At 43.8% G+C, this 19,341-nt stretch overlaps 1 protein-coding gene across 1 annotated transcript in view; it reads right to left on the reverse strand.

The window, feature by feature from the left end:
- Positions 1-19,341, reverse strand: part of VPS50 (VPS50 subunit of EARP/GARPII complex) — a 104,154-nt gene that overhangs the window by 5,535 nt on the left and 79,278 nt on the right. The window contains exons 23-26 of the mRNA XM_078859780.1: positions 7,865-8,007; positions 6,741-6,837; positions 4,567-4,725; positions 1,905-2,026 (exon numbers count right to left, since the gene is read on the reverse strand). Of these exons, the coding sequence (XP_078715906.1) occupies positions 1,905-2,026; positions 4,567-4,725; positions 6,741-6,837; positions 7,865-8,007 (521 nt within the window). The remainder of the gene's footprint in view (positions 1-1,904; positions 2,027-4,566; positions 4,726-6,740; positions 6,838-7,864; positions 8,008-19,341) is intronic.

Here is a 19,341-nt window from a genome sequence, read left to right on the forward strand (position 1 = left end):
TGAACCGCATTGGGATAATTTCTGCTGGTTCTTACCGAATGTTACTCAGGACATCAATGTGTCGTATAAAGGCTCTTGTCCAAAATGCCAAGCCATCCAGCGGCAATGGTTTAATAAGCTATGCACTGCAAATGAGACTAGGATTTGTCTTGTTTAAATCATTGTTGCTGGAAAATTCTGGTCTGAAAGATGCATTGTTTAGAAGAATCACATTCCATTTTATTTCAGCAATTAAACAAATACAATCTCTGCTGTTTGCCAATTTATGTATAACTTGCAACAAGTTGTAATTTCTCATGGTGAAATGCAGACCAACAATATGTTTTACTGAACATATTAATGGAAATCGTTAAAACCACCAAATGCACCTCCATCCTTCACCACACCCTTAACTCTGTGGCCGGTCTTGTTTGTGTTATCTTGTAATAGCAGCAAAAGATTATTTAACTGCAACATTTATTGTAGAGTAACGAACATTAACTTTAACACGTACATTACTTGAGAATACAATAATGTCGTCTAAATCCCTTAAATTTGACTGTTAAAAACTAAAATGTTTCTCAGATTTAGAAATGCAAAGGAATTTAAAAAATAGCAGCCAGGACTGGAACTACATTTCTCCAAGACCACCTTTTTAGCTTTTGTTTCTAATCCAGATTATTAATACGTACCATTAACAACCACCATTGTTGGTAAATGAAGAAATAGTTTACGCAACTATCTGACCCAAACATAGCCCAGCTCCACTTTTTTAGTGGCGCCACCCAAATGCTGAACATTTCCATATCCAGTGGCTCAGGAACAGCTGCAGGATTGGCTATATCCCACGATATTTATCGAATGGAATCTATGGTTTCATCCCACCGGACAACATTTCTTTTGATGAAGCAAGTTTCAAGCAATTACTTAACCGCAAGTTGGCTAAATCCAACGAGGTCCGGGCAGCACTACAGGGCCTTATATCATATAATCACGGTTCTTATTTCGGTACATCAGGGCATTAGGTTATGTTTTAATGTGGTGTTATTGCTTTTATTCCCTAGGCCTTTCATCTTTTTTTATTAAGCCAATACATTTTAAAAAGTTGACGCCTATAGAAACACTGAGTATAAATTCCGTTGATATCATCTAGCATTCCAAAGTGTAGCCACAAATCTAATAACTATCGCTGCGGGAATTGTTAATGTTTGTAAAAAAAAAGCATTCAAGTATGAGGCAGTGTAACTATTGCAGTACCCCAAACCCTGCTTTTAATTACCATATGCAGAGCCAGCTAGAACGCCAGTGCTTCATAAGGGGGAGTCGCTATTGTACTACAGGATGTGACTGCACAAAAAAATGTACGTGCGTGTAAACACACAAACACAAAGATGCACATGCTGCGTGCCAGCTCGCATTCTAACGCTCATCATGCTGATATACAGCACGGCAATCTCTTTTAAAAAAATGTATTTTAAGTCGATCATTGCCACTCTTGCTCAAAAAAATATATGGACAATTGCTTTGGGAATGTAAAGCTTTGTGGTAACATTCCTATGTGGTTGGTGTAGAGGTTTTGTAATTTCCATTAAAAAAATATTTTTTTATTTTCAGGTTTAACAAGAAGTCGACAGATTTCCCGAAACAAAACTAAAATAGACTCCGACGTACTATTTCTGGAACTTTGTGAATAAACAATACAATAACAGAATGCGAAGAAAAAATTAAATGAAAACGGTTTAAGTGTCTGATTTACATTGTGGCATGACGTCCTCTCGTGCTTAAACTTGACCCTTTCTTTGGAAAATTACAACATGCTTTGACAAAAATTAACCTTATGTATCGTGAAATAAATCAAGCAAAGAATACGCACATTCCTCACTCACTGCATTTGTAGCTGTGCGCGTGTACGTGGAATCACTTACCCCTCCACCAAGGTGCGGTTTGCTAGGCGGATGCAATGCTCCCACAGGACATTCGAGACGGGCACGGGAATGCGAACTCTCTTCGATATCTCTGCCAGTCGCCTGCTGAACGCCTCAAACTCCTGTGGGGCATGCACACACGTGAGCGCTGCCATCAGCTAATGCCCCGGTGACAAGTGGAGTCCATACTTTGCATGAGCTTCCCTTAGTCCGACTCGGGCTCAAATGTGTAGCTAATGCACCGAGTTAACGCCAGCGCTGGGGCTGGCAGCCAGGTGTCGTATTAATGTTAGGCCTAGCAGCACACGAGCTGTATTGGCAATCGCGAGATGGTGATAAACAAATGCCCAGCTGATCAGAACTCGGGCAGTTTGGAGATAGTAATTTAAATGAACAAAGACGCACTTCTGGGCCTGTGTTCATAACCGAGTACTTTAGGTGCTACGAGGAGGTTCACGTGGTTGTGACTTGCGACAGAACTGTTCCCCGAATGTCAGAGATCGAGCAACAACCTACAGTCTCTGAAAGGCTGTGAAGTAAAAGTACGTGGGGTTTTACCGCTATAGGATCAACTGGTAACAAACATGAAACATGTATGATTAATATCTTATTTATAAAAGTAATTTTTTGTCTGTCTGTCTGTGTGTCTGTCTGCGCACACGCATTATGATGCTTTTAACTGACAAACTGTTGGGTTTACGTCTCAACAAAGTACACAGATACGACACAATAAGCCACCGAACTAAAAAGTGCTATTTGTTTTTCCCATCCGTAAAATGTAAAGTAGTTAAATTAACAATTTATTATTGTTATTACGAAGCTTAACGCAAAAAAACAGAAGCACAACGCTGAGGTAAATTCTGAAGTGTGATATTCCCCACCCCACCCCAATGTGTGCAGTTACTACTATAGAGTCGGTAGATACTACTATAGAGTCGGTAAATACTACTATAGTCAATAGATACCACTATAGTCAGTATATACTGCTGCAGAGTCAGTAGATACTGCTATAGAATCAGCAGATACTGTTATAGAGTCAGTAGATACTACTTTAGTGTCAGCAGATACTATACTCTTTGGTTCTTTCGGTAAAGTCACGTAGGTATAAAATAAAATAAATCACTACGTTTTGGGCGCAACACAAGCGTCCATCATCAGGTGGGAAAGCATGGTCTGCTGCTGAGGCAGACTGTTTTAAAAGTTTGAAATGGGTGTAGCCCAAGGGTCATACAGAAGTGGCTGGGGCTAGTGATGTTAATGTGAGAAATTAGCATGTAACTGTAAGATCGGAGAGCGGCCTCCTGGACGAGGGCACGGGCTATGTTAATGTGAGAGATTAGCATGTAACTGTTATAGAGTCAATAAATACTACTATTTAGTCAGTATATACGACTCACTCTATTGTATGTAGGGTGTGTAAGTATATATGCCTGGGGGGGGAGGGAGGGTAAAAATATTTTTTGAGGGGGGGGGGTCGACAATTTTCGGAAACCTTTGAGATCAACTATTTACCCCACACTTTCTATTACTTTTTGATTCTGGATTTTGCAAGCCTCTTCTAATTTTGTTGACGGACAAATGGACAGCCAAACGGACCGCCGGGCTTTCACAACAGCTTAGTATTTGTGTATGTTTTTGTCATGTTTTTAAGAGAAGACAAGTTTTGAAATATATTTTTCCCCTGGGGAACGCCAAGGACTTCCCGTTAGCCAGTAATAAATATTAACTATTTATAAAGTGAAATTAGTGGTAAAAAACAGCAGTTGTATGTATGTAGTATGTGTCTTGAACTTATTTCGTACTTTACATAGCCAACCGTGCTAATCGAAGGTTATTAGTTCCTTTCAAACTAATTGCAGATAAGAACAGAACGAGTCAAAACTAATGTTTTGAAATTGTGAAAGCAGCTGATGTATCAGTGAGTAGTTAATGACTAATGCTTTCTAAACAGCACTGGTCCCAACAGCCTAGAAAAGCTTACAGAGAAATACAGGTGTGTCTGTGTGTTAAGCATGGTCGGAGCGGTCGTGTTGTGGTTATGCGCTACGAATCCAGCGACCCGAGTTTGATTCCCGCTCACGACCAACATCAGTGACGATTATCTGTACCGGTCCTGGACTTCCCTCCGAAGTTGACTCAGCCTCACATGAGTACCTGGCGTGGTGTGTAAACACCGCCACTCGGGAGACAATGGCGCCCAGGCGTGGTGCCATTCCAGCTTCAAAGTTGCTCTTTAACATAACTTGCCACAACAGTCTGATAAGGCTATTTGGGGGAAATTTACCTTTGTGTGGTCCAGACCTGCATCCCAAAAACATAGGTTTGATTCCCAACCATGGAAACCATCAATGGCAAGCTCAACTTATCTTCCCCAGGTGACAACGTCATTAAATGAATAGATTAACTTATTCACTTTAAGATGTTTTTTGTTCATATTTTAGTTTTTTGTTTGTTGCGGTTGCACCCGATTCAAGAGCCGAATGGCTCACAGGGCTATACCTAATAAATTAACTTGAAACTTGAAAATGAACTTAACAAAGGCAGAGGGGAGTGGTACTAGCCCTCCCACCCCCATGCACTGTATTGGCCTTGATATTTAACTTCAAACAACACCTTCCCCCCTATTCCAAAGAGGCCACACGTGGCATCCTCGTCCCCTTGCCTTGAGGAGCGAGTCCACGTAGGGGCTGTGCTGTGACATAATCTCGCGCACGTCCCACTTGACGCCGGCCATGAGCAGCAGCGCATGCTCGTAGTCGATGGCCTTGGCCGCCACCATCCAGTAGACCGGCTTGCGCAGCTCACCCACCGTGCTCACCGTCTGTATGGGCACACATCAGCGCCACTGCGTAAACCCTCCCCCCTTCACATTCAGGGTCACAGTAACCTCCCAGCAAAGTTTCAAGGGAGCCCTTTCACGCGAGACAGGCCTTCTTGTGTGTGTATGCTGTGGTGGTGGGGGGGTAATAATGGATGAAGAGCAGAACGTTTGTGGTGGACAAGTGTACAGTGAAAACAAAGCACTGCCATTGTAGTTAACACTGGCTTATGATAGAATATATACAATGCGCTAAATGTGGACAGTGCCCCTTATTGTAATCTGCTCTTTAAAAGCTCTGAAAAAGGGCCATTGGCGAAAACATGAGTCCACTATTTATCTTTCCGGATCATGATGAGATATGTTTGGCCGACAATTGTAGTTTAAACATAGGCTATCTTATTCTTTGGGTCTTTCGGTAAAGCCACATAGAAAAAATAAGAAAAATATCACGACGCTTCGATCGCAATGCAAGCAATCGTCATCGGGTGAAAAAATAGCGAGAGAGCTGCTGAGGCAGGATGTTATAAAGGTTTGAGATGGGTGTAGCCCAAGGGTCATAAGCGAAGTGGGCAGGGCTAGTGAAGAAATTTGCATGTCAATGTAATATCGTAGAGCCACAGCCACATCAAGGAAAACGAGCAACGGTGGCTGTGTTAGTGAGACATTTAACCTGTTAATGTAAAGGCATTTAACCTGTTAATGTAACATCAGAGAGTCGAAAATAACTACTAAACATCACAGCCAGTTATGACTTAACCTAGTTAATAACGTCCTTCCAATGATTGCTCAGTTTGTACCCATCTTTTCGGTTGAAATTGTGTCTGTGTTTATATATCTGGATAGCTTCATGAACGAATCTTTGCTGATAGCCAGTGGGTTTGCAGAGTCGTCGTGGAGGTTGCCCAGCTCTCTCTGATCTTACATTTACATGCAAATTTCTTCACTAGAACCGCCCACTTCACGAATGACCCTTGGGCTACACCCATCTCAAACCTTTATAACATCCTGCCTCAGTAGCTCTCTCGCTATTTTTTCACCCGATGACGATTGCTTCCGTTGCGATTAAAACGTCGTGATATTTGTATTATTTTTTCTATCTACGTGACTTTACCGAAAGAACCAAGAAGAGGCTATCTTAACTCGAAAAAAATTCACAACAAATCGGATTGATAGAATGTCCAAAACGAATCATATCTTACGATAACGTACAAGATTTTGAGAGGCATGGGGAGAATGTCTGCTGCCTAGCTTCTTCTCTCTTATCTCAAATTACTTTTCTCTTTTCCGAATCACAACTGATCGCAACTGCATTGAAACTTTTGTCTTAAACCGAAACTTGATCAGAGGGTTTCAGCAGTGTACACGACCATGAGTAAAACATTCCATATAGAACAGACAGCAGAGAACAGGGAGGAGACGCCGATGAAGGAAAGGTCGACTCGCAGTGTCAACAGAAGGCCTTGTGGTTACTGCAGCAGGAAGGAAGTTGAGTGTGGTGAAGAGAAACAGGTATCGTTAGCAGCAACGAATCTATGACAGGGATGGCTATCGCATAGCAAATGTGTTGTGTGTTTAGGCGTCGGTGGAGGGATACAACTGCGGGGGCGATGCGGTCTCGTTCATGTGTGCGGTAAGGAGTGTAGCCGTGGCATTATATACTTGATCTATTTGACATATTCATTTTAAGTGATTTGATTTCCTTTCGAAACCTTTACACTCCAATAGTTTTTTGTACTGTTTGTTGTTGTAGCTTTCTGACCTGCCCCTACTGGATATCTGCTAAAAAGAGCTTCATAGCTTACGATGTTTCTCCAGGATAAATAAAGATTCCGATTCTGATGATTCGTGCGACAATGTAATATACAAGTCAATGAAAATGATGATTATGATGATGAGAATCTTAATGAGGATGATGTGCAAGGCTTTGATGTGATCAATTTGTGATGTCTTCCTTTTGCTAATGTAATGTTTGGAATTTGACAAACCTTTATCAACACCAAAGTCTCCAAACGCACCTGGGAGTAGAACTGCTGTAGGAAGGGCTTTTTGGCTTGAGGGATCATCGCATCGAGCTGGTTCTGAAGAAACTCAAACTGCTCCGCCAGGAACACCCTGGTGGGGGAGAGACAAAGACTGAGATTTACTGGTAGGAACCTCCTGGTTACACCAGCCCACAAGGGATTATTGTGTCCGTCCGTCCGTCGTGCAGGGAGGGGCTGGGTGGGGAGGGAGGGGCTGGGTGGGGAGGGGAGGGTGGGGAGGGTGGGGCTGGGTGGGGAGGGTGGGGAAGGGCTGGGTGGGGAGGGGCTGGGTGGGGAGGGGCTGGGTGGGGAGGGTGGGGAGGGGCTGGGTGGGGGTGGGAGGGGTGGGGCTCGGTGGGGAGGGGCTGGTCACCCCGTGGTGCCCTTATAAAACTCAACGTTTAACCTACTCACGCCGGCTTGTGCCCGCCCTCACAGTCGGCCATATTTGCGGAATACACTACGCCGCCGTTGACCCTGGCCATTGACCGAGCAACCCAACGTTCCTACCAGCTCCCTCCGCAGGAATGTGTTCCCCCTTCTCGCCTTAACAGACTGTTGGGACAAGTCCTGGAAGCTAACACCTTATGAAGGCCGGTACGGCACAAGGGGGGAAGAGTGGCCAGCACCACACCCAGCCACCTTAGTCTCCCCAGGGGCAATGTTTACACACCGCACCAGGTACTCATTTGAGGTGGTTGAGTCAACCTAGGAGAGGCCCAGTATTGATTCAGATGCTCGTCACTGGTGTTGGCTGCGAGTGGGAATTGAACTCGAGTCACCAGGTTCGTAGCACAGGGTTATAATCACTATACATTAAGACTTAATTATCATGGCTAGAATTAGAGACATGGTCAGGGTTAAGGCCTGTAATAAAAGTTAGGATTATGATCAGTATAAAGAGCATCCATTTAAATTGAAGACCTTTTGTTGAGGCTCGGATAATGCTAAAGGTATGGTAAGGGACAATGATTAAGGTTGGAGGGTGAGTACTTGCCATCCAAGTCTGATGAATGTTAAGGGTTATGATTAACGATGAGGGTCAGAGCTAAGGGTTAGCAGACTCAGAGTCAATGGTTAAGAGTTAAGGGCAGAGAAGGAGGCCCGCCAATGCTCACAGGGACTCGGTGGCAACGATCCTTTCCGCGAGACCATACAGCGTATCCGTGCGTATCAAGTCCACCAGCCGGCTGAGGTGCGGGCAGGGCACCTTCTCCCTGCGCTCCTCTGGCACACTCACCACAGGGTCTGTCTGAGCCTCCTGCGTGCGCACAAACACACACGTGCAGACACACAGACACAAAACACGCATATGTACCCAAATACACGCACACGCAAAGACGAGCATATACACACACAATGACAAAGATCCCCCGTATAGCCTTAACAGACTGTTGGGGAAAGTGCTGCTCGCGAGCACCTATTAATGCCGGCATGACACACGATGATGTTGACACAACGCACCAGATAATGATTTGAGGCCGAGTCGACTAAGGGGAGGCCCAGGACCAGGTTCAGGTAATCGTCACTGGTGTCGGCCGTGAGCGGGAATCGAACCCGGTTCGCCGGGTTCATAGCGCGGTGCGCTAACCACTACACTATCGCTTTCCATAAACACACACATACATACACAAACTCATTCTCCATTTAGCCTCATAGGTGGTTGGGACAAGAGCTCAAGATAATACATCGACTAGAATTGCTAACGGTTTCAATATTGGGCCAATAACAATGTCACCGGGTTTATGAAAATATTGGCATTAACTTTCAGAACTCAAACCCAAGAATGTTACCTTGGCCATTCCAATTTTATACTCTGCTGCATTTTCATTTCAACCCCCAAGCTCACCGACTGAAGTTTGAACAGGGTTTACGTCTTGAATTAAAAAGATTAATGAGAATATGATGCAATTACTATGTTTTCATCACTTATTTTAAACATGTATAATTGTAATTGGCATGATTAAGACAGTTGTGACAATGATATTAATTTACATATCTGAATTCATGTGTCAGTTATCAACTTTTCCAGCTCCTAATATCACCAGATACATTATATTCCAAAGCTAGATTTGAAGCTTTGGTGACTGCAAGGATTCATACTCTTAATCTTAATTTTAGAACTTTCGTGACTGCAGGAATTATTATTTGGTTCTTTCGGTTAAGTCACGTCTAAAGATAAAATAATAAATTAAATTAAATAATAGAATATGACGTTTTGATTGCAACACAAGCAATCATCATCAGGTATAATGAAATAGCGACATAAAATCTAACCAGAAAACTATAAACAGACATATTAGCAGACAGATATCACCAAGATACATAGAGAGAGCAACACAGGTAACAGAGAGAGGTGATCGTCTCTGTGGGGTGGCCTTAAATAGACAGAGGAGGGCGGACGCAGAGAGAGGGAGGGGGGTTAGAGAAAAAATTAGCATATCAATGAGTGGACAACAAAACGTGGTGCTGCAAGTGCGATGACACAGCAAGCAAGCCTGAAAATCAGGAGAAGGACACACTAAAATTAAATAACCTAGTAAAATATCGAAATGTAATGTCATACAACACAGAGGGTCGGTCAACACACAATTAACGCATAGCCTGGTTGATTACGTATTTCAAAGATTTCTAAGTTAGAATTTAAGTGTGAACATTCCAAAGAGAGGACACAGGCAGAGAGAACAAGTAGTCAGAGAGAAAAAAAAAAGAAGATAAGTTTAAAACTTCCCCGTAGAAGTGGTTCAATCTTAATTTTAGAACTTTCGTGACTGCAGGAATTATTATTTGGTTCTTTCGGTTAAGTCACGTCTAAAGATAAAATAATAAATTAAATTAAATAATAGAATACGACGTTTCGATTGCAACACAAGCAATCATCATCAGGTATAATGAAATAGCGACATAAAATCTAACCAGAAAACTATAAACAGACATATTAGCAGACAGATATCACCAAGATACATAGAGAGAGCAACACAGGTAACAGAGAGAGGTGATCGTCTCTGTGGGGTGGCCTTAAATAGACAGAGGAGGGCGGACGCAGAGAGAGGGAGGGGGGTTAGAGAAAAAATTAGCATATCAATGAGTGGACAACAAAACGTGGTGCTGCAAGTGCGATGACACGGCAAGCAAGCCTGAAAATCAGGAGAAGGACACACTAAAATTAAATAACTTAGTAAAATATCGAAATGTAATGTCATACAACACAGAGGGTCGGTCAACACACAATTAACGCATAGCCTGGTTGATTACGTATTTCAAAGATTGCTAAGTTAGACTTTAAGTGTGAACATTCCAAAGAGAGGACACAGGCAGAGAGAACAAGTACTCTTAGGTTTTTTCGGTAAAGTCACGTAGGAAAAAATAAAAAATAAATAATAATACAAATTTTCTTTTTATTATTATTTATTTTTACCTACGTGACTTTACCGAAAAAACCTAAGAGTATATATTCCAAAGCCTCTATTTATTTGGTTTGTGACAGCCATCACAATGGTATAAGTGAAGTATAATAAACTACGGCGGGAAACCACTTGACGGGTAGCACACTTTATTCACACTTGGGTTGTCATAATAACACGTGTTGTCACTACAGCTCACGCTACACGTTCCACCTGACACGGGTGGTAACTACTGCTCACGCTACACGTTCCACCCGGCTACACACACACGGGCATTCCAGCCCCGTAGCATCCGGGGGAACCTCTCGACCCACCCCAGCTTGGGTACGGATCACGACCACTGGGTCCCGTGGCCCGGTCCTCACACGGACGTCCGGCCCCCGGGTCCCAAGGTCCCGCCTCTGAGCCACACAGGGCCCCGGTCCTTACAAGGACAGCGGGACTAGGTGTCTCAGGGCCCTATCTCTTCCTCCTCCGTCTTCCGTCTTCACTGGTCACCAATTTCTCCTCGAGCGCCCGTGCGCACCGCCTTATATAGCCCTCCGCTCCAAGGAGACGGAGCCTATGCGGACCGCGATGCGAGCACCCACCCTAACCGACCAATCATCACGCGCTGCCACACGATCCCTTCTTGTGCCAGCGCACATAACCAATCCCCACGCGCTGCCACACGATCCATCACTGTCAGCGCGCGTCACCAACACACAGCCAATCACCATCACATAACCCATGGCCCCGCGCTGACCTACGATCCCTCACCGTCAGCACGCGTCACCAACACACAGCCAATCACCACGCGCTACCCCACGATCCTTACTACCAGCGCGTATCACCACTACATAAGCAATGGATTAAGTCTTCCAAAATCTGATTCATAGTATGTATATGGACGATGGTGGAGTAACCTTTACTTGCCACATGCCTACTGAAGTGGCGAGTTGCCCTCGAATTATTCTACCCTTTATGATCTTTGTGTACAACTTAAATTCGTACTTGGTGAATTGAAATGTACGGCTGATGCCGAGGTAATACGTTTCAAGTGTGATATTGGTCCACGCAGGCTGGCTGGTATTGGTGTCAATTCCAACTGGGCAGTATCAACCTCAATCACAATTCTTCAGCGTCAGTCAAAATTTCGATGTAAAGCTTTCGTGACTGCAGGGATTCATCTTCTTGGTTCTTTCGGTAAAGCAGAGGTCGCAAACGGGTTTTGATTCCTTACCCGTACCCGGCCGCACCAGGGTCGCAAACGGGTACCCGTACCCGGCCGTACCCGTACCCCACCCGTACCCGGGCGGGTACGGGTAGGGTACGGGTATCGGGTAGCCGGTTGCGACCTCTGCGGTAAAGTCACGTAGAAGGGAAATAATAAAATAATAAAACATAACAAAATACAATTCGTCAGTCAAAACTTTAAATTAAATTTAAACTCAGCTGGCCAGGCCCCATGCCGAGCTCTGCCGAGCTTGGCCTCCCCATAATTAAATGACTGTCAATTCCACAATCCCATGAGATTATGTATCAATTCCAAAAATAAAATCAAGATCCCAGGCTGTGGATCATGAGATTCCCTTATCTCTAACAAAAGGTGTAGCTTTGTCATCCCCGCACCTTCGATAAGCACAGTTGGCTATGTACAGTTGCTAAAGTTCAACATACATACATACGTCATATAAATGTCCATAGTAGAGTCACCACATATTTAAACCCACATAGAGATATCAGTTAAAAAAATTGAATGCTTAGTCATAGACCGAGGCAAAATATTGAAGCATGCAATGCATATGTCACCAAATTATGACCCCTTTTTAATTTAAATAAAAAATATATAAAGTCAATATTAATGTGATAATGGTAAAAAAGAAACATACCACTTATTAACCATTGAAAAAAGTAACACGAGTTCATTTACCCCATAATTATGACTCATTGTCATCAAGAACACATCTGTAATATTACGCACAAGGCTATGTCTCCCCGTGGATTTGTGAGAATGGTTTGGTACAGCCTGTCTTTTAAAGGATGGAGGGATAATAAGTGGATTTTGATCAACTGTGTTGCTGCTGAAGCCAAATGGAAAATTTAATTTGGTGTTGATCAAGGGAAACACTGTGCACGTGGAATTTGGGCCATTCTAAAGGGCAAACAGAAGTCCTGGGCAAGTCTCAGCTTGGCAGAAGTGGACAAAAAAAAAGAAGAATTTTCCCTGGACCATTCATTGGAAAGGATCCTTAAAATAAATAATATTCTGGACAAAAATACTGAAATGACCTAGTTAAACTTTAAATATGGTGACTATAAAATATTTTCAGCTGATAAATTCATTCAAAAGCACAGTCCAGTCGCACAAGTGTTTTATATATGGTGCACATTTCAGTCTTTTCAGTACACATTCACAGGTCCCATCTTCCAGGCATGAACACCAGTGTGCTATTCTAACCTACAGCATATCTGAGCAGATGAGTACTGGCCCATGGTACGAGCCACGCTCCCCTCTTGTTCTATACTGGCTCAGACATGTGGTTGGTGTTAAATGGTCTTCAGGTGCATCTCTTCTTGAGGGCCATCCACACAAAGAATGGAAAGTGTACTTGACGAAATAGCATCAGGCATATTTTTCCCACAGCTAAAGCACATTTCATACGGGGGAAGGAGAGTGGTGAACCAAAGTTGATGCGCAAAGTTGTTATGTGGGGTCTCATAGCAAGGGCTGTTGGCCAAAAGTGCAGTCGTGGTGTGAGCAGGGGGTTCAAACAATTAAGGAGTGCAACCCGACCGTTTAATCGAGACTGGCAAGACCAGTGTGCGATACAAAATCAAGTTATATAAATTCACATTTCATGATTGTTAATGAAAGTCACGTTTGTAGTTCAGCTTTAAAGGTGTTATTATAGACATGTGCAAAGGTGTACAAAGGATATTTTTCGAATGGCTGTAATTGGGCAGTGGTTAGTGCACTTCACTCTGAACCAGGTGACTTGAGGTCGAATTCCACTGACAGGAATCAGTGGCGAATGACAGCTGAACTCGCCCTGTCCCCGTCCCCCCCCCCATCAATAACACATTCCTGCGGAGGGAGCTGGTAGGAACGTTGGGTTGCTCGGTCAATGGCCAGGGTTAACGGCGGCATGGTGGATTCCGCAAATATGCCGGACTGTGAGGGCGGGCACAAGCCGGCGTGAGTAGGTTAAACGTTGAGTTTTATAAGGGCACCACAGGGTGACCAGCCCCTCCCCACCCCTCCCACCCAGCCCCACCCTCCCCACCCAGCTCCTCCCCACCCTCCCCACCCAGCCCCTCCCCACCCAGCCCCAACCCTCCCCACCCAGCCCCACCCAGCCCCTCCCTCCCCACCCAGCCCCTCCCTGCACGACGGATGGACGGACACAATAATCCTCTGTGGGCTGGTGTAACCAGGATGTTCCTACCAGTATCAAGCACTGGGTATGGGTGAAGCAAAGTTAGACAACCTCCATGGCCAAAACAGTGTGGGGGAAGCCTCCAGAGCAGTAAACTGACAGTAAACTTGGCGATGTAAGGTGCGAAAGAAGTTCAATATACATACGACAAAAGAGCTGCAGATGATGATTTTATATTTTTATACAGCAGTGCCATTTTAAACATCACGGAAACTCCTGCGAAACTCAAGACTTCAGTTAGCACCCATGTACAAGTTCACAATACAAGCAGCAGTGGGAAGCAGGCATACTTTAGGAAGTATTTCTCATTATTTATTTATTAGGAAACAATGTCGTAATACCACAACGACAGATTTGAGCTGGGAACTGTTGGTGTGCCTTTCTCAGTGCCGTTCCAATGTTTCCATAACCTGTTGTAAGTGGGCCAAGGCCATGCTTGTGCGCAACCTATGCCAGAAACCAAGCCACAAACTGCGTGGCCTCAAAGTGCAGCAAGGATGGGAATAGAAATCAGAACAAAAACCAAAAGGCAATTATCTGAGGGGTAGAAAAAAACATTGCAAACATCAATCAATGCAATATGAAAGGTAAATATTAAATTACCTACAGCGCAACATCGGCTCGGGCAGATTACCTCTTGAATGATCACATTACAAATTGCAAAACTAGGCTACAGCAATTGTAAACAGATATGTACGTATATTGAACTTCTTTTCGCACTGTACGCAGCCAACATTGCTATCGTATTAGCTAATATGTAAACAAACAAAGGTATGTATCAGTAGTTGGGATTTAATGTTTTAGACGCTTTGTTACGGTGAAGTTCAATGCAAGAGTTGTCTCGTGTTTGAGCAAGGCGAGTGATGGCAAGGTGTCACACGATCACATCACAGTTGGCCCACCGACCCGATCTTCAGCACTTACTCTTCTCTCTACGTGTGTTCTGAGGGTTGTGGCCCCTGATTGCTTAGGACTCAATTTCCAAGTGTATAGCTTTGTGGGGAATGACAGAACTTGAGCGCAAGGCCAGATTGGACAGTGGAAATCAGGCATTGTTAGTTGCTGTGAGGTGGGGTCCTACGGTGGCGAGATGTTAACTCCCTCGCCTGGTATGCTGGAGGTCGTGGGGTTGGATCCCGACCCTAAAGCCTGTATATTTTTAGTTTTTATGCTCTCCTTGTGGTAATTTCTTCTCTTGGTCCTGCGGTTTTTCCTAACACATTTAGAAACACGCGTTTAGATGATTTAGCTGCGATGAATTTCCACGTGATAAACCACTTCATTGAGCTATCAATTGTGACGAGGTCGCTTCCGTAAAAGAGATATATAGTGGACCTTATATGGTGAAAATAAAAATAGTTTAGTAGAAAATATGTTGATCCTTCTTGCCACGGCAACGAAGGTATTCTCATGTTGAAATAGGGAGAAAAAGATACAACGTGCTGGTTTGGATGCATAATCTGTGTCGTCAACGTCGCTGACAAAGAAGCAGTGAGCAAATTTATCTGGAAATATTGTTTAATTTGCTCGCTTTCTATCAAGGGCATGATGCTAAGGATGTTAAAAAAGTTTAATAACAAAAACATATTTAATGATCATGTAATGACAATAGAGTCTACCTGCGGTGTGAGTGGACTAGTGGCCACGGGAGATTATGACAGGGGAGTCAGCCTGCAGTGTGAATGGACTGGTGGCCACGGGAGATAATGGCAGGGGAGTCAGCCGCCAGTGTGAGTGGACTAGTGGCCACGGGAGGTAATGACAGGGGAGTCAGCCGCCAGTGTGAGTGGACTAGTGGCCACGGGAGGTAATGACAGGGGAGTCAACCTACAGTATGAGTGGACTAGTGGCCACGGGAGGTAATGACAGGGGAGTCAGCCTGCAGTGTGAATGGACTGGTGGCCACGGGAGGTTATGGCAGGGGAGTCAGCCGCCAGTGTGAGTGGACTAGTGGCCACGGGAGGTAATGACAGGGGAGTCAACCTACAGTATGAGTGGACTAGTGGCCACGGGAGGTAATGACAGGGGAGTCAGCCTGCAGTGTGAATGGACTGGTGGCCACGGGAGGTAATGGCAGGGGAGTCAGCCGCCAGTGTGAGTGGACTAGTGGCCACGGGAGGTAATGACAGGGGAGTCAACCTACAGTATGAGTGGACTAGTGGCCACGGGAGGTAATGACAGGGGAGTCAGCCTGCAGTGTGAATGGACTGGTGGCCACGGGAGATTATGACAGGGGAGTCAGCCTACAGTGTGAAGGGATGAGTGGCCACGGGAGATAATGACAGGGGTGTCAGGTGTGAGTACGAAGGGAATGGTGGCTACGGGAATGATCGAGGAGAGCGTGGTCAGGTGACGGAAGAGGACGGTAGTCTGCTCGTGGAGCGAGCGTCCGGTCAGCGAGAAGGTTCGGGAAGAGGGGGCATGGCCTCGGGCCGTATGCAGGAATACCTTGCACTTTCTTCTGGTTAGGGACCAGAGCATGGACCGATGTCAATAATGGATGAATGTCAAAGCAGGACCTTTATTTAGCTTGCAAATTTATTTTGGCCGGCGAAAACGTACGTGAAAATAACTACAGTCAATATAAAAACGTATATGCAAATAACTAGAGACTATATAACACATGTGTGCGAAACGTAAATAAACTGAAATAAAATAAAAATAAACGTAAGAATAAATAAACAAAACTAAATAAAGAAACAAAACTAAATAAATAATCAAAATAATACCTTGAAATATTTTTATTCTTGTGTAAGTAAACACTGTAGTATTCAACTGGTATCACAAAAATAACTATGAATTGTTTGCAGTATAATCACATAAGTACAGTATTCATAATATATGAATAAACACAAATATAAGAGATGCTCACTCAACGACTTCTATTCAAAGACTCAATGAAAAAGATGGCGCGTGGCGGGAACGTCGTGGAAGGTTTGGGATGATATCGGACGAAAGAGGAAAGCGCGTGGACGAAATCTGAAATGTGGTTATAATTGAAAACGGCTGTAAGAGCGAAGCGACGAAAGTCAAGTGGACGAAAGTCACGGTATCGCTGTATAAGGGAGATGCGTGGGAGACTCGGAGCTGTTGCAGTGAGGTCTCCACCTGTTCAAGTGAACGTGTCTTCAATAAAGAAACCATCTCAGGAAAAGTGTGTCAATTCGTCTTTTTAATAGTACCATGCATGGTAGGGCTACACTTAAGTGAATGCGCATGGAACCTTCATCTCCTCTGTGTGTGCATTGTATTCTGTGTTTTGCATCAGTCGGCTTTTACTCAACTCTTGTGTAGCAATAAGTGTGATTCCGTTTATCGATCTGCAGTAATGCTTGGTATTCTGGTTTTTGTTGTCCATGTATTATTTTGATTAATTCCGAGTCTGCTTCTTGCTGGTAAAACAATCGATTAATTCGAAACGAGGTCTTAGATAAATCCCGTGAAAACAGGAATAGTTAATTAATTAACCAGAGCTAATAACAACTATCTAACCCTTCCTGTGTGGTGGGATTTATTTGTTTGGCCATACATCACTACGTTGATCAGGGCTGCGTTTGAGATAAACTATGAATTCACCTAAGAGGAGTTTGACAAATCGCACACTGTTAACCAGTAAAAACAGCACCGTCATTCGATAGGAACCCTTGGTGAAAATAATGCAACACTAGATCTCAACTGTTCACAAACCTGGCTGTAACTGTTCATGAGACACCCACCTTGAGGGCTGTGTGGTTGGAAATAGATGGAAGCAAAGCTAATCTGTGTAGATTTTCTTAATTTTCTTTCCCCATTACGGTTTCCCACTACACATACACAAAAACTCCAGATAGAATTGTCCAAACATCCTAAGCAGGACCCTCCTTAAAACAATGTTCATGTTCATTAAGGCTATGTATAGGGTGGTGCAGTGGTTAGGACACAACAATATGACAACCAAGTTTGACTCCCAGGCATCGGTGTTGAACAATATGTGAACCAGTCCTGAGTGTCCTCCTTTGCTGACCGGCATGCTGGGATATTATTAAACAGATGTCACTACAGACGTCATGACCAACGTGGCCTTCATCTAGCAGTAGATAGACAGAAGGGCACTAAATGTTAATCATTATTAAAAGGGATAAATGACAAAAAAAACCTCTGGTATTATGATCATCATTATCATGGCCCCTAACTTGGGAATGTGGAAATTCCAGCACTGGTTCAGGCCTGCCAACAGACAAACATTCCCCATATAAGTAACAAATAATTCTGAATCTGGCTTAATGTATTGTATTCATTCATGGTTTTTTTTATTTTACGTGAGAAGCTCCAAAATGACGTTAGTCTTGTATGCGTTAAGAGCCAACATTTCGGAATGATTTGTAAATGGAAAATCAACTAAAGATGGGCGTCCTGTTGGCCCCCATGTGGGAGCCAATCCCTCTGAATCATTGAATCTGGTCCCTGAGGTACGGCGCCGCATCCTCACCCCACCTTTAACACGCCCTAAAAAGACAGTGCCATTCCAAGTCAAAATCACCACCTGAGCCAGAAAGGGCTGAGATAAGCTACAGCCGTGCTCCCAGAGGAATCGGCAGGGCGATGTCGCGTGCGTACGTGAGCGTGCGCACGTGCTGGTGCGCTTCAGCGGCGTGTTTATTTACAGTGCCAAGACAAGCTCTGGGCAATAGCAGCTTTGGGCCGAAAAGATCAATATGAATGATGGAAAAAAATTAATGCGGGGAGACGCTGTCCTAAGCTGAACCACAACAGCAACAGTTCCCCTCTGAACCCCAATGTACTATCTAAACACACATCACCGTGCCGATATAAGTGATCGTAAATTTGTGGTGCCGCTGCTTTTTTTCCGGCAGGAAGGAATTTTTTCAAGCCCAAATCTACAGTACAATGTGTTTTTGAAACGTAATCCATTTCTCAGAAATGTTTGTTAACTGGTATGAAAATAATTACTTCAAGAGCTTCAAATAGAAATGTACGTTATGATGGCCATGTTCCTATTTAGAGTCAATTAAGAAATAAAGATAGTTCTGCTTTATATTTTAACTTTTTTTTCCTGCTGTATTTTAAAGCATACTCTTTGGTTCTTTCGGTAAAGTCACGTAGGTGAAAAAATATAAAATAAAATAAATATTAAATCACGACGTTTCGGGCACAACACAAGCGTCCGTCATCAGGCGGGGACAATCACAGCAAAAACTCCTCTCAGAGATGCACAGAGATGAATGTAGAAACACTGAAGGCACATGAGATGTGTAGTCCTGGAAGATATTTATTATTGCCGTTGCTTATACATTTTTATGTTAAGCTAAGGGCTGTCTGCCCAAAACAAAGATTTAAAAATACCCATACACAGAAATTCACACAGTAAGATCTAGAAAATGGAAACAATCCACAATAATGATAATGCATCATCATTATCTGTCAAGTAAATGCAAAATAACATTTAGTTTTCAAATAATGTACCACCCTTGAAATAAATTTAAGAGTGCAAACTCTGTATTTTTGTTGTAGTGATTGTAGTGATTATACAATACGAGGGGGTGGGGTGGCCAGCACCACGCCCGGCCGCCTTTGTCTCCCCAGTGGTGATGTTCACACCACCACACCAGTTAATTGTTTGAGGCTGAGTCGACCTAGGAGAAGCCCAGGACCGGTTAAAATAATCGTCACCGGTGGTGGCCGTGAGCGGGAATCGAACTCGGGTCGCCGGGTTCGTAGCGTAGCGGCGCGATAACCACTACACTACAATGCGTTATGCTTCCACATGCGCGG

Source organism: Lampetra fluviatilis, chromosome 1 (assembly GCF_964198595.1).
Source record: "Lampetra fluviatilis chromosome 1, kcLamFluv1.1, whole genome shotgun sequence".
Taxonomy (NCBI): Eukaryota; Metazoa; Chordata; class Hyperoartia; order Petromyzontiformes; family Petromyzontidae; genus Lampetra; species Lampetra fluviatilis.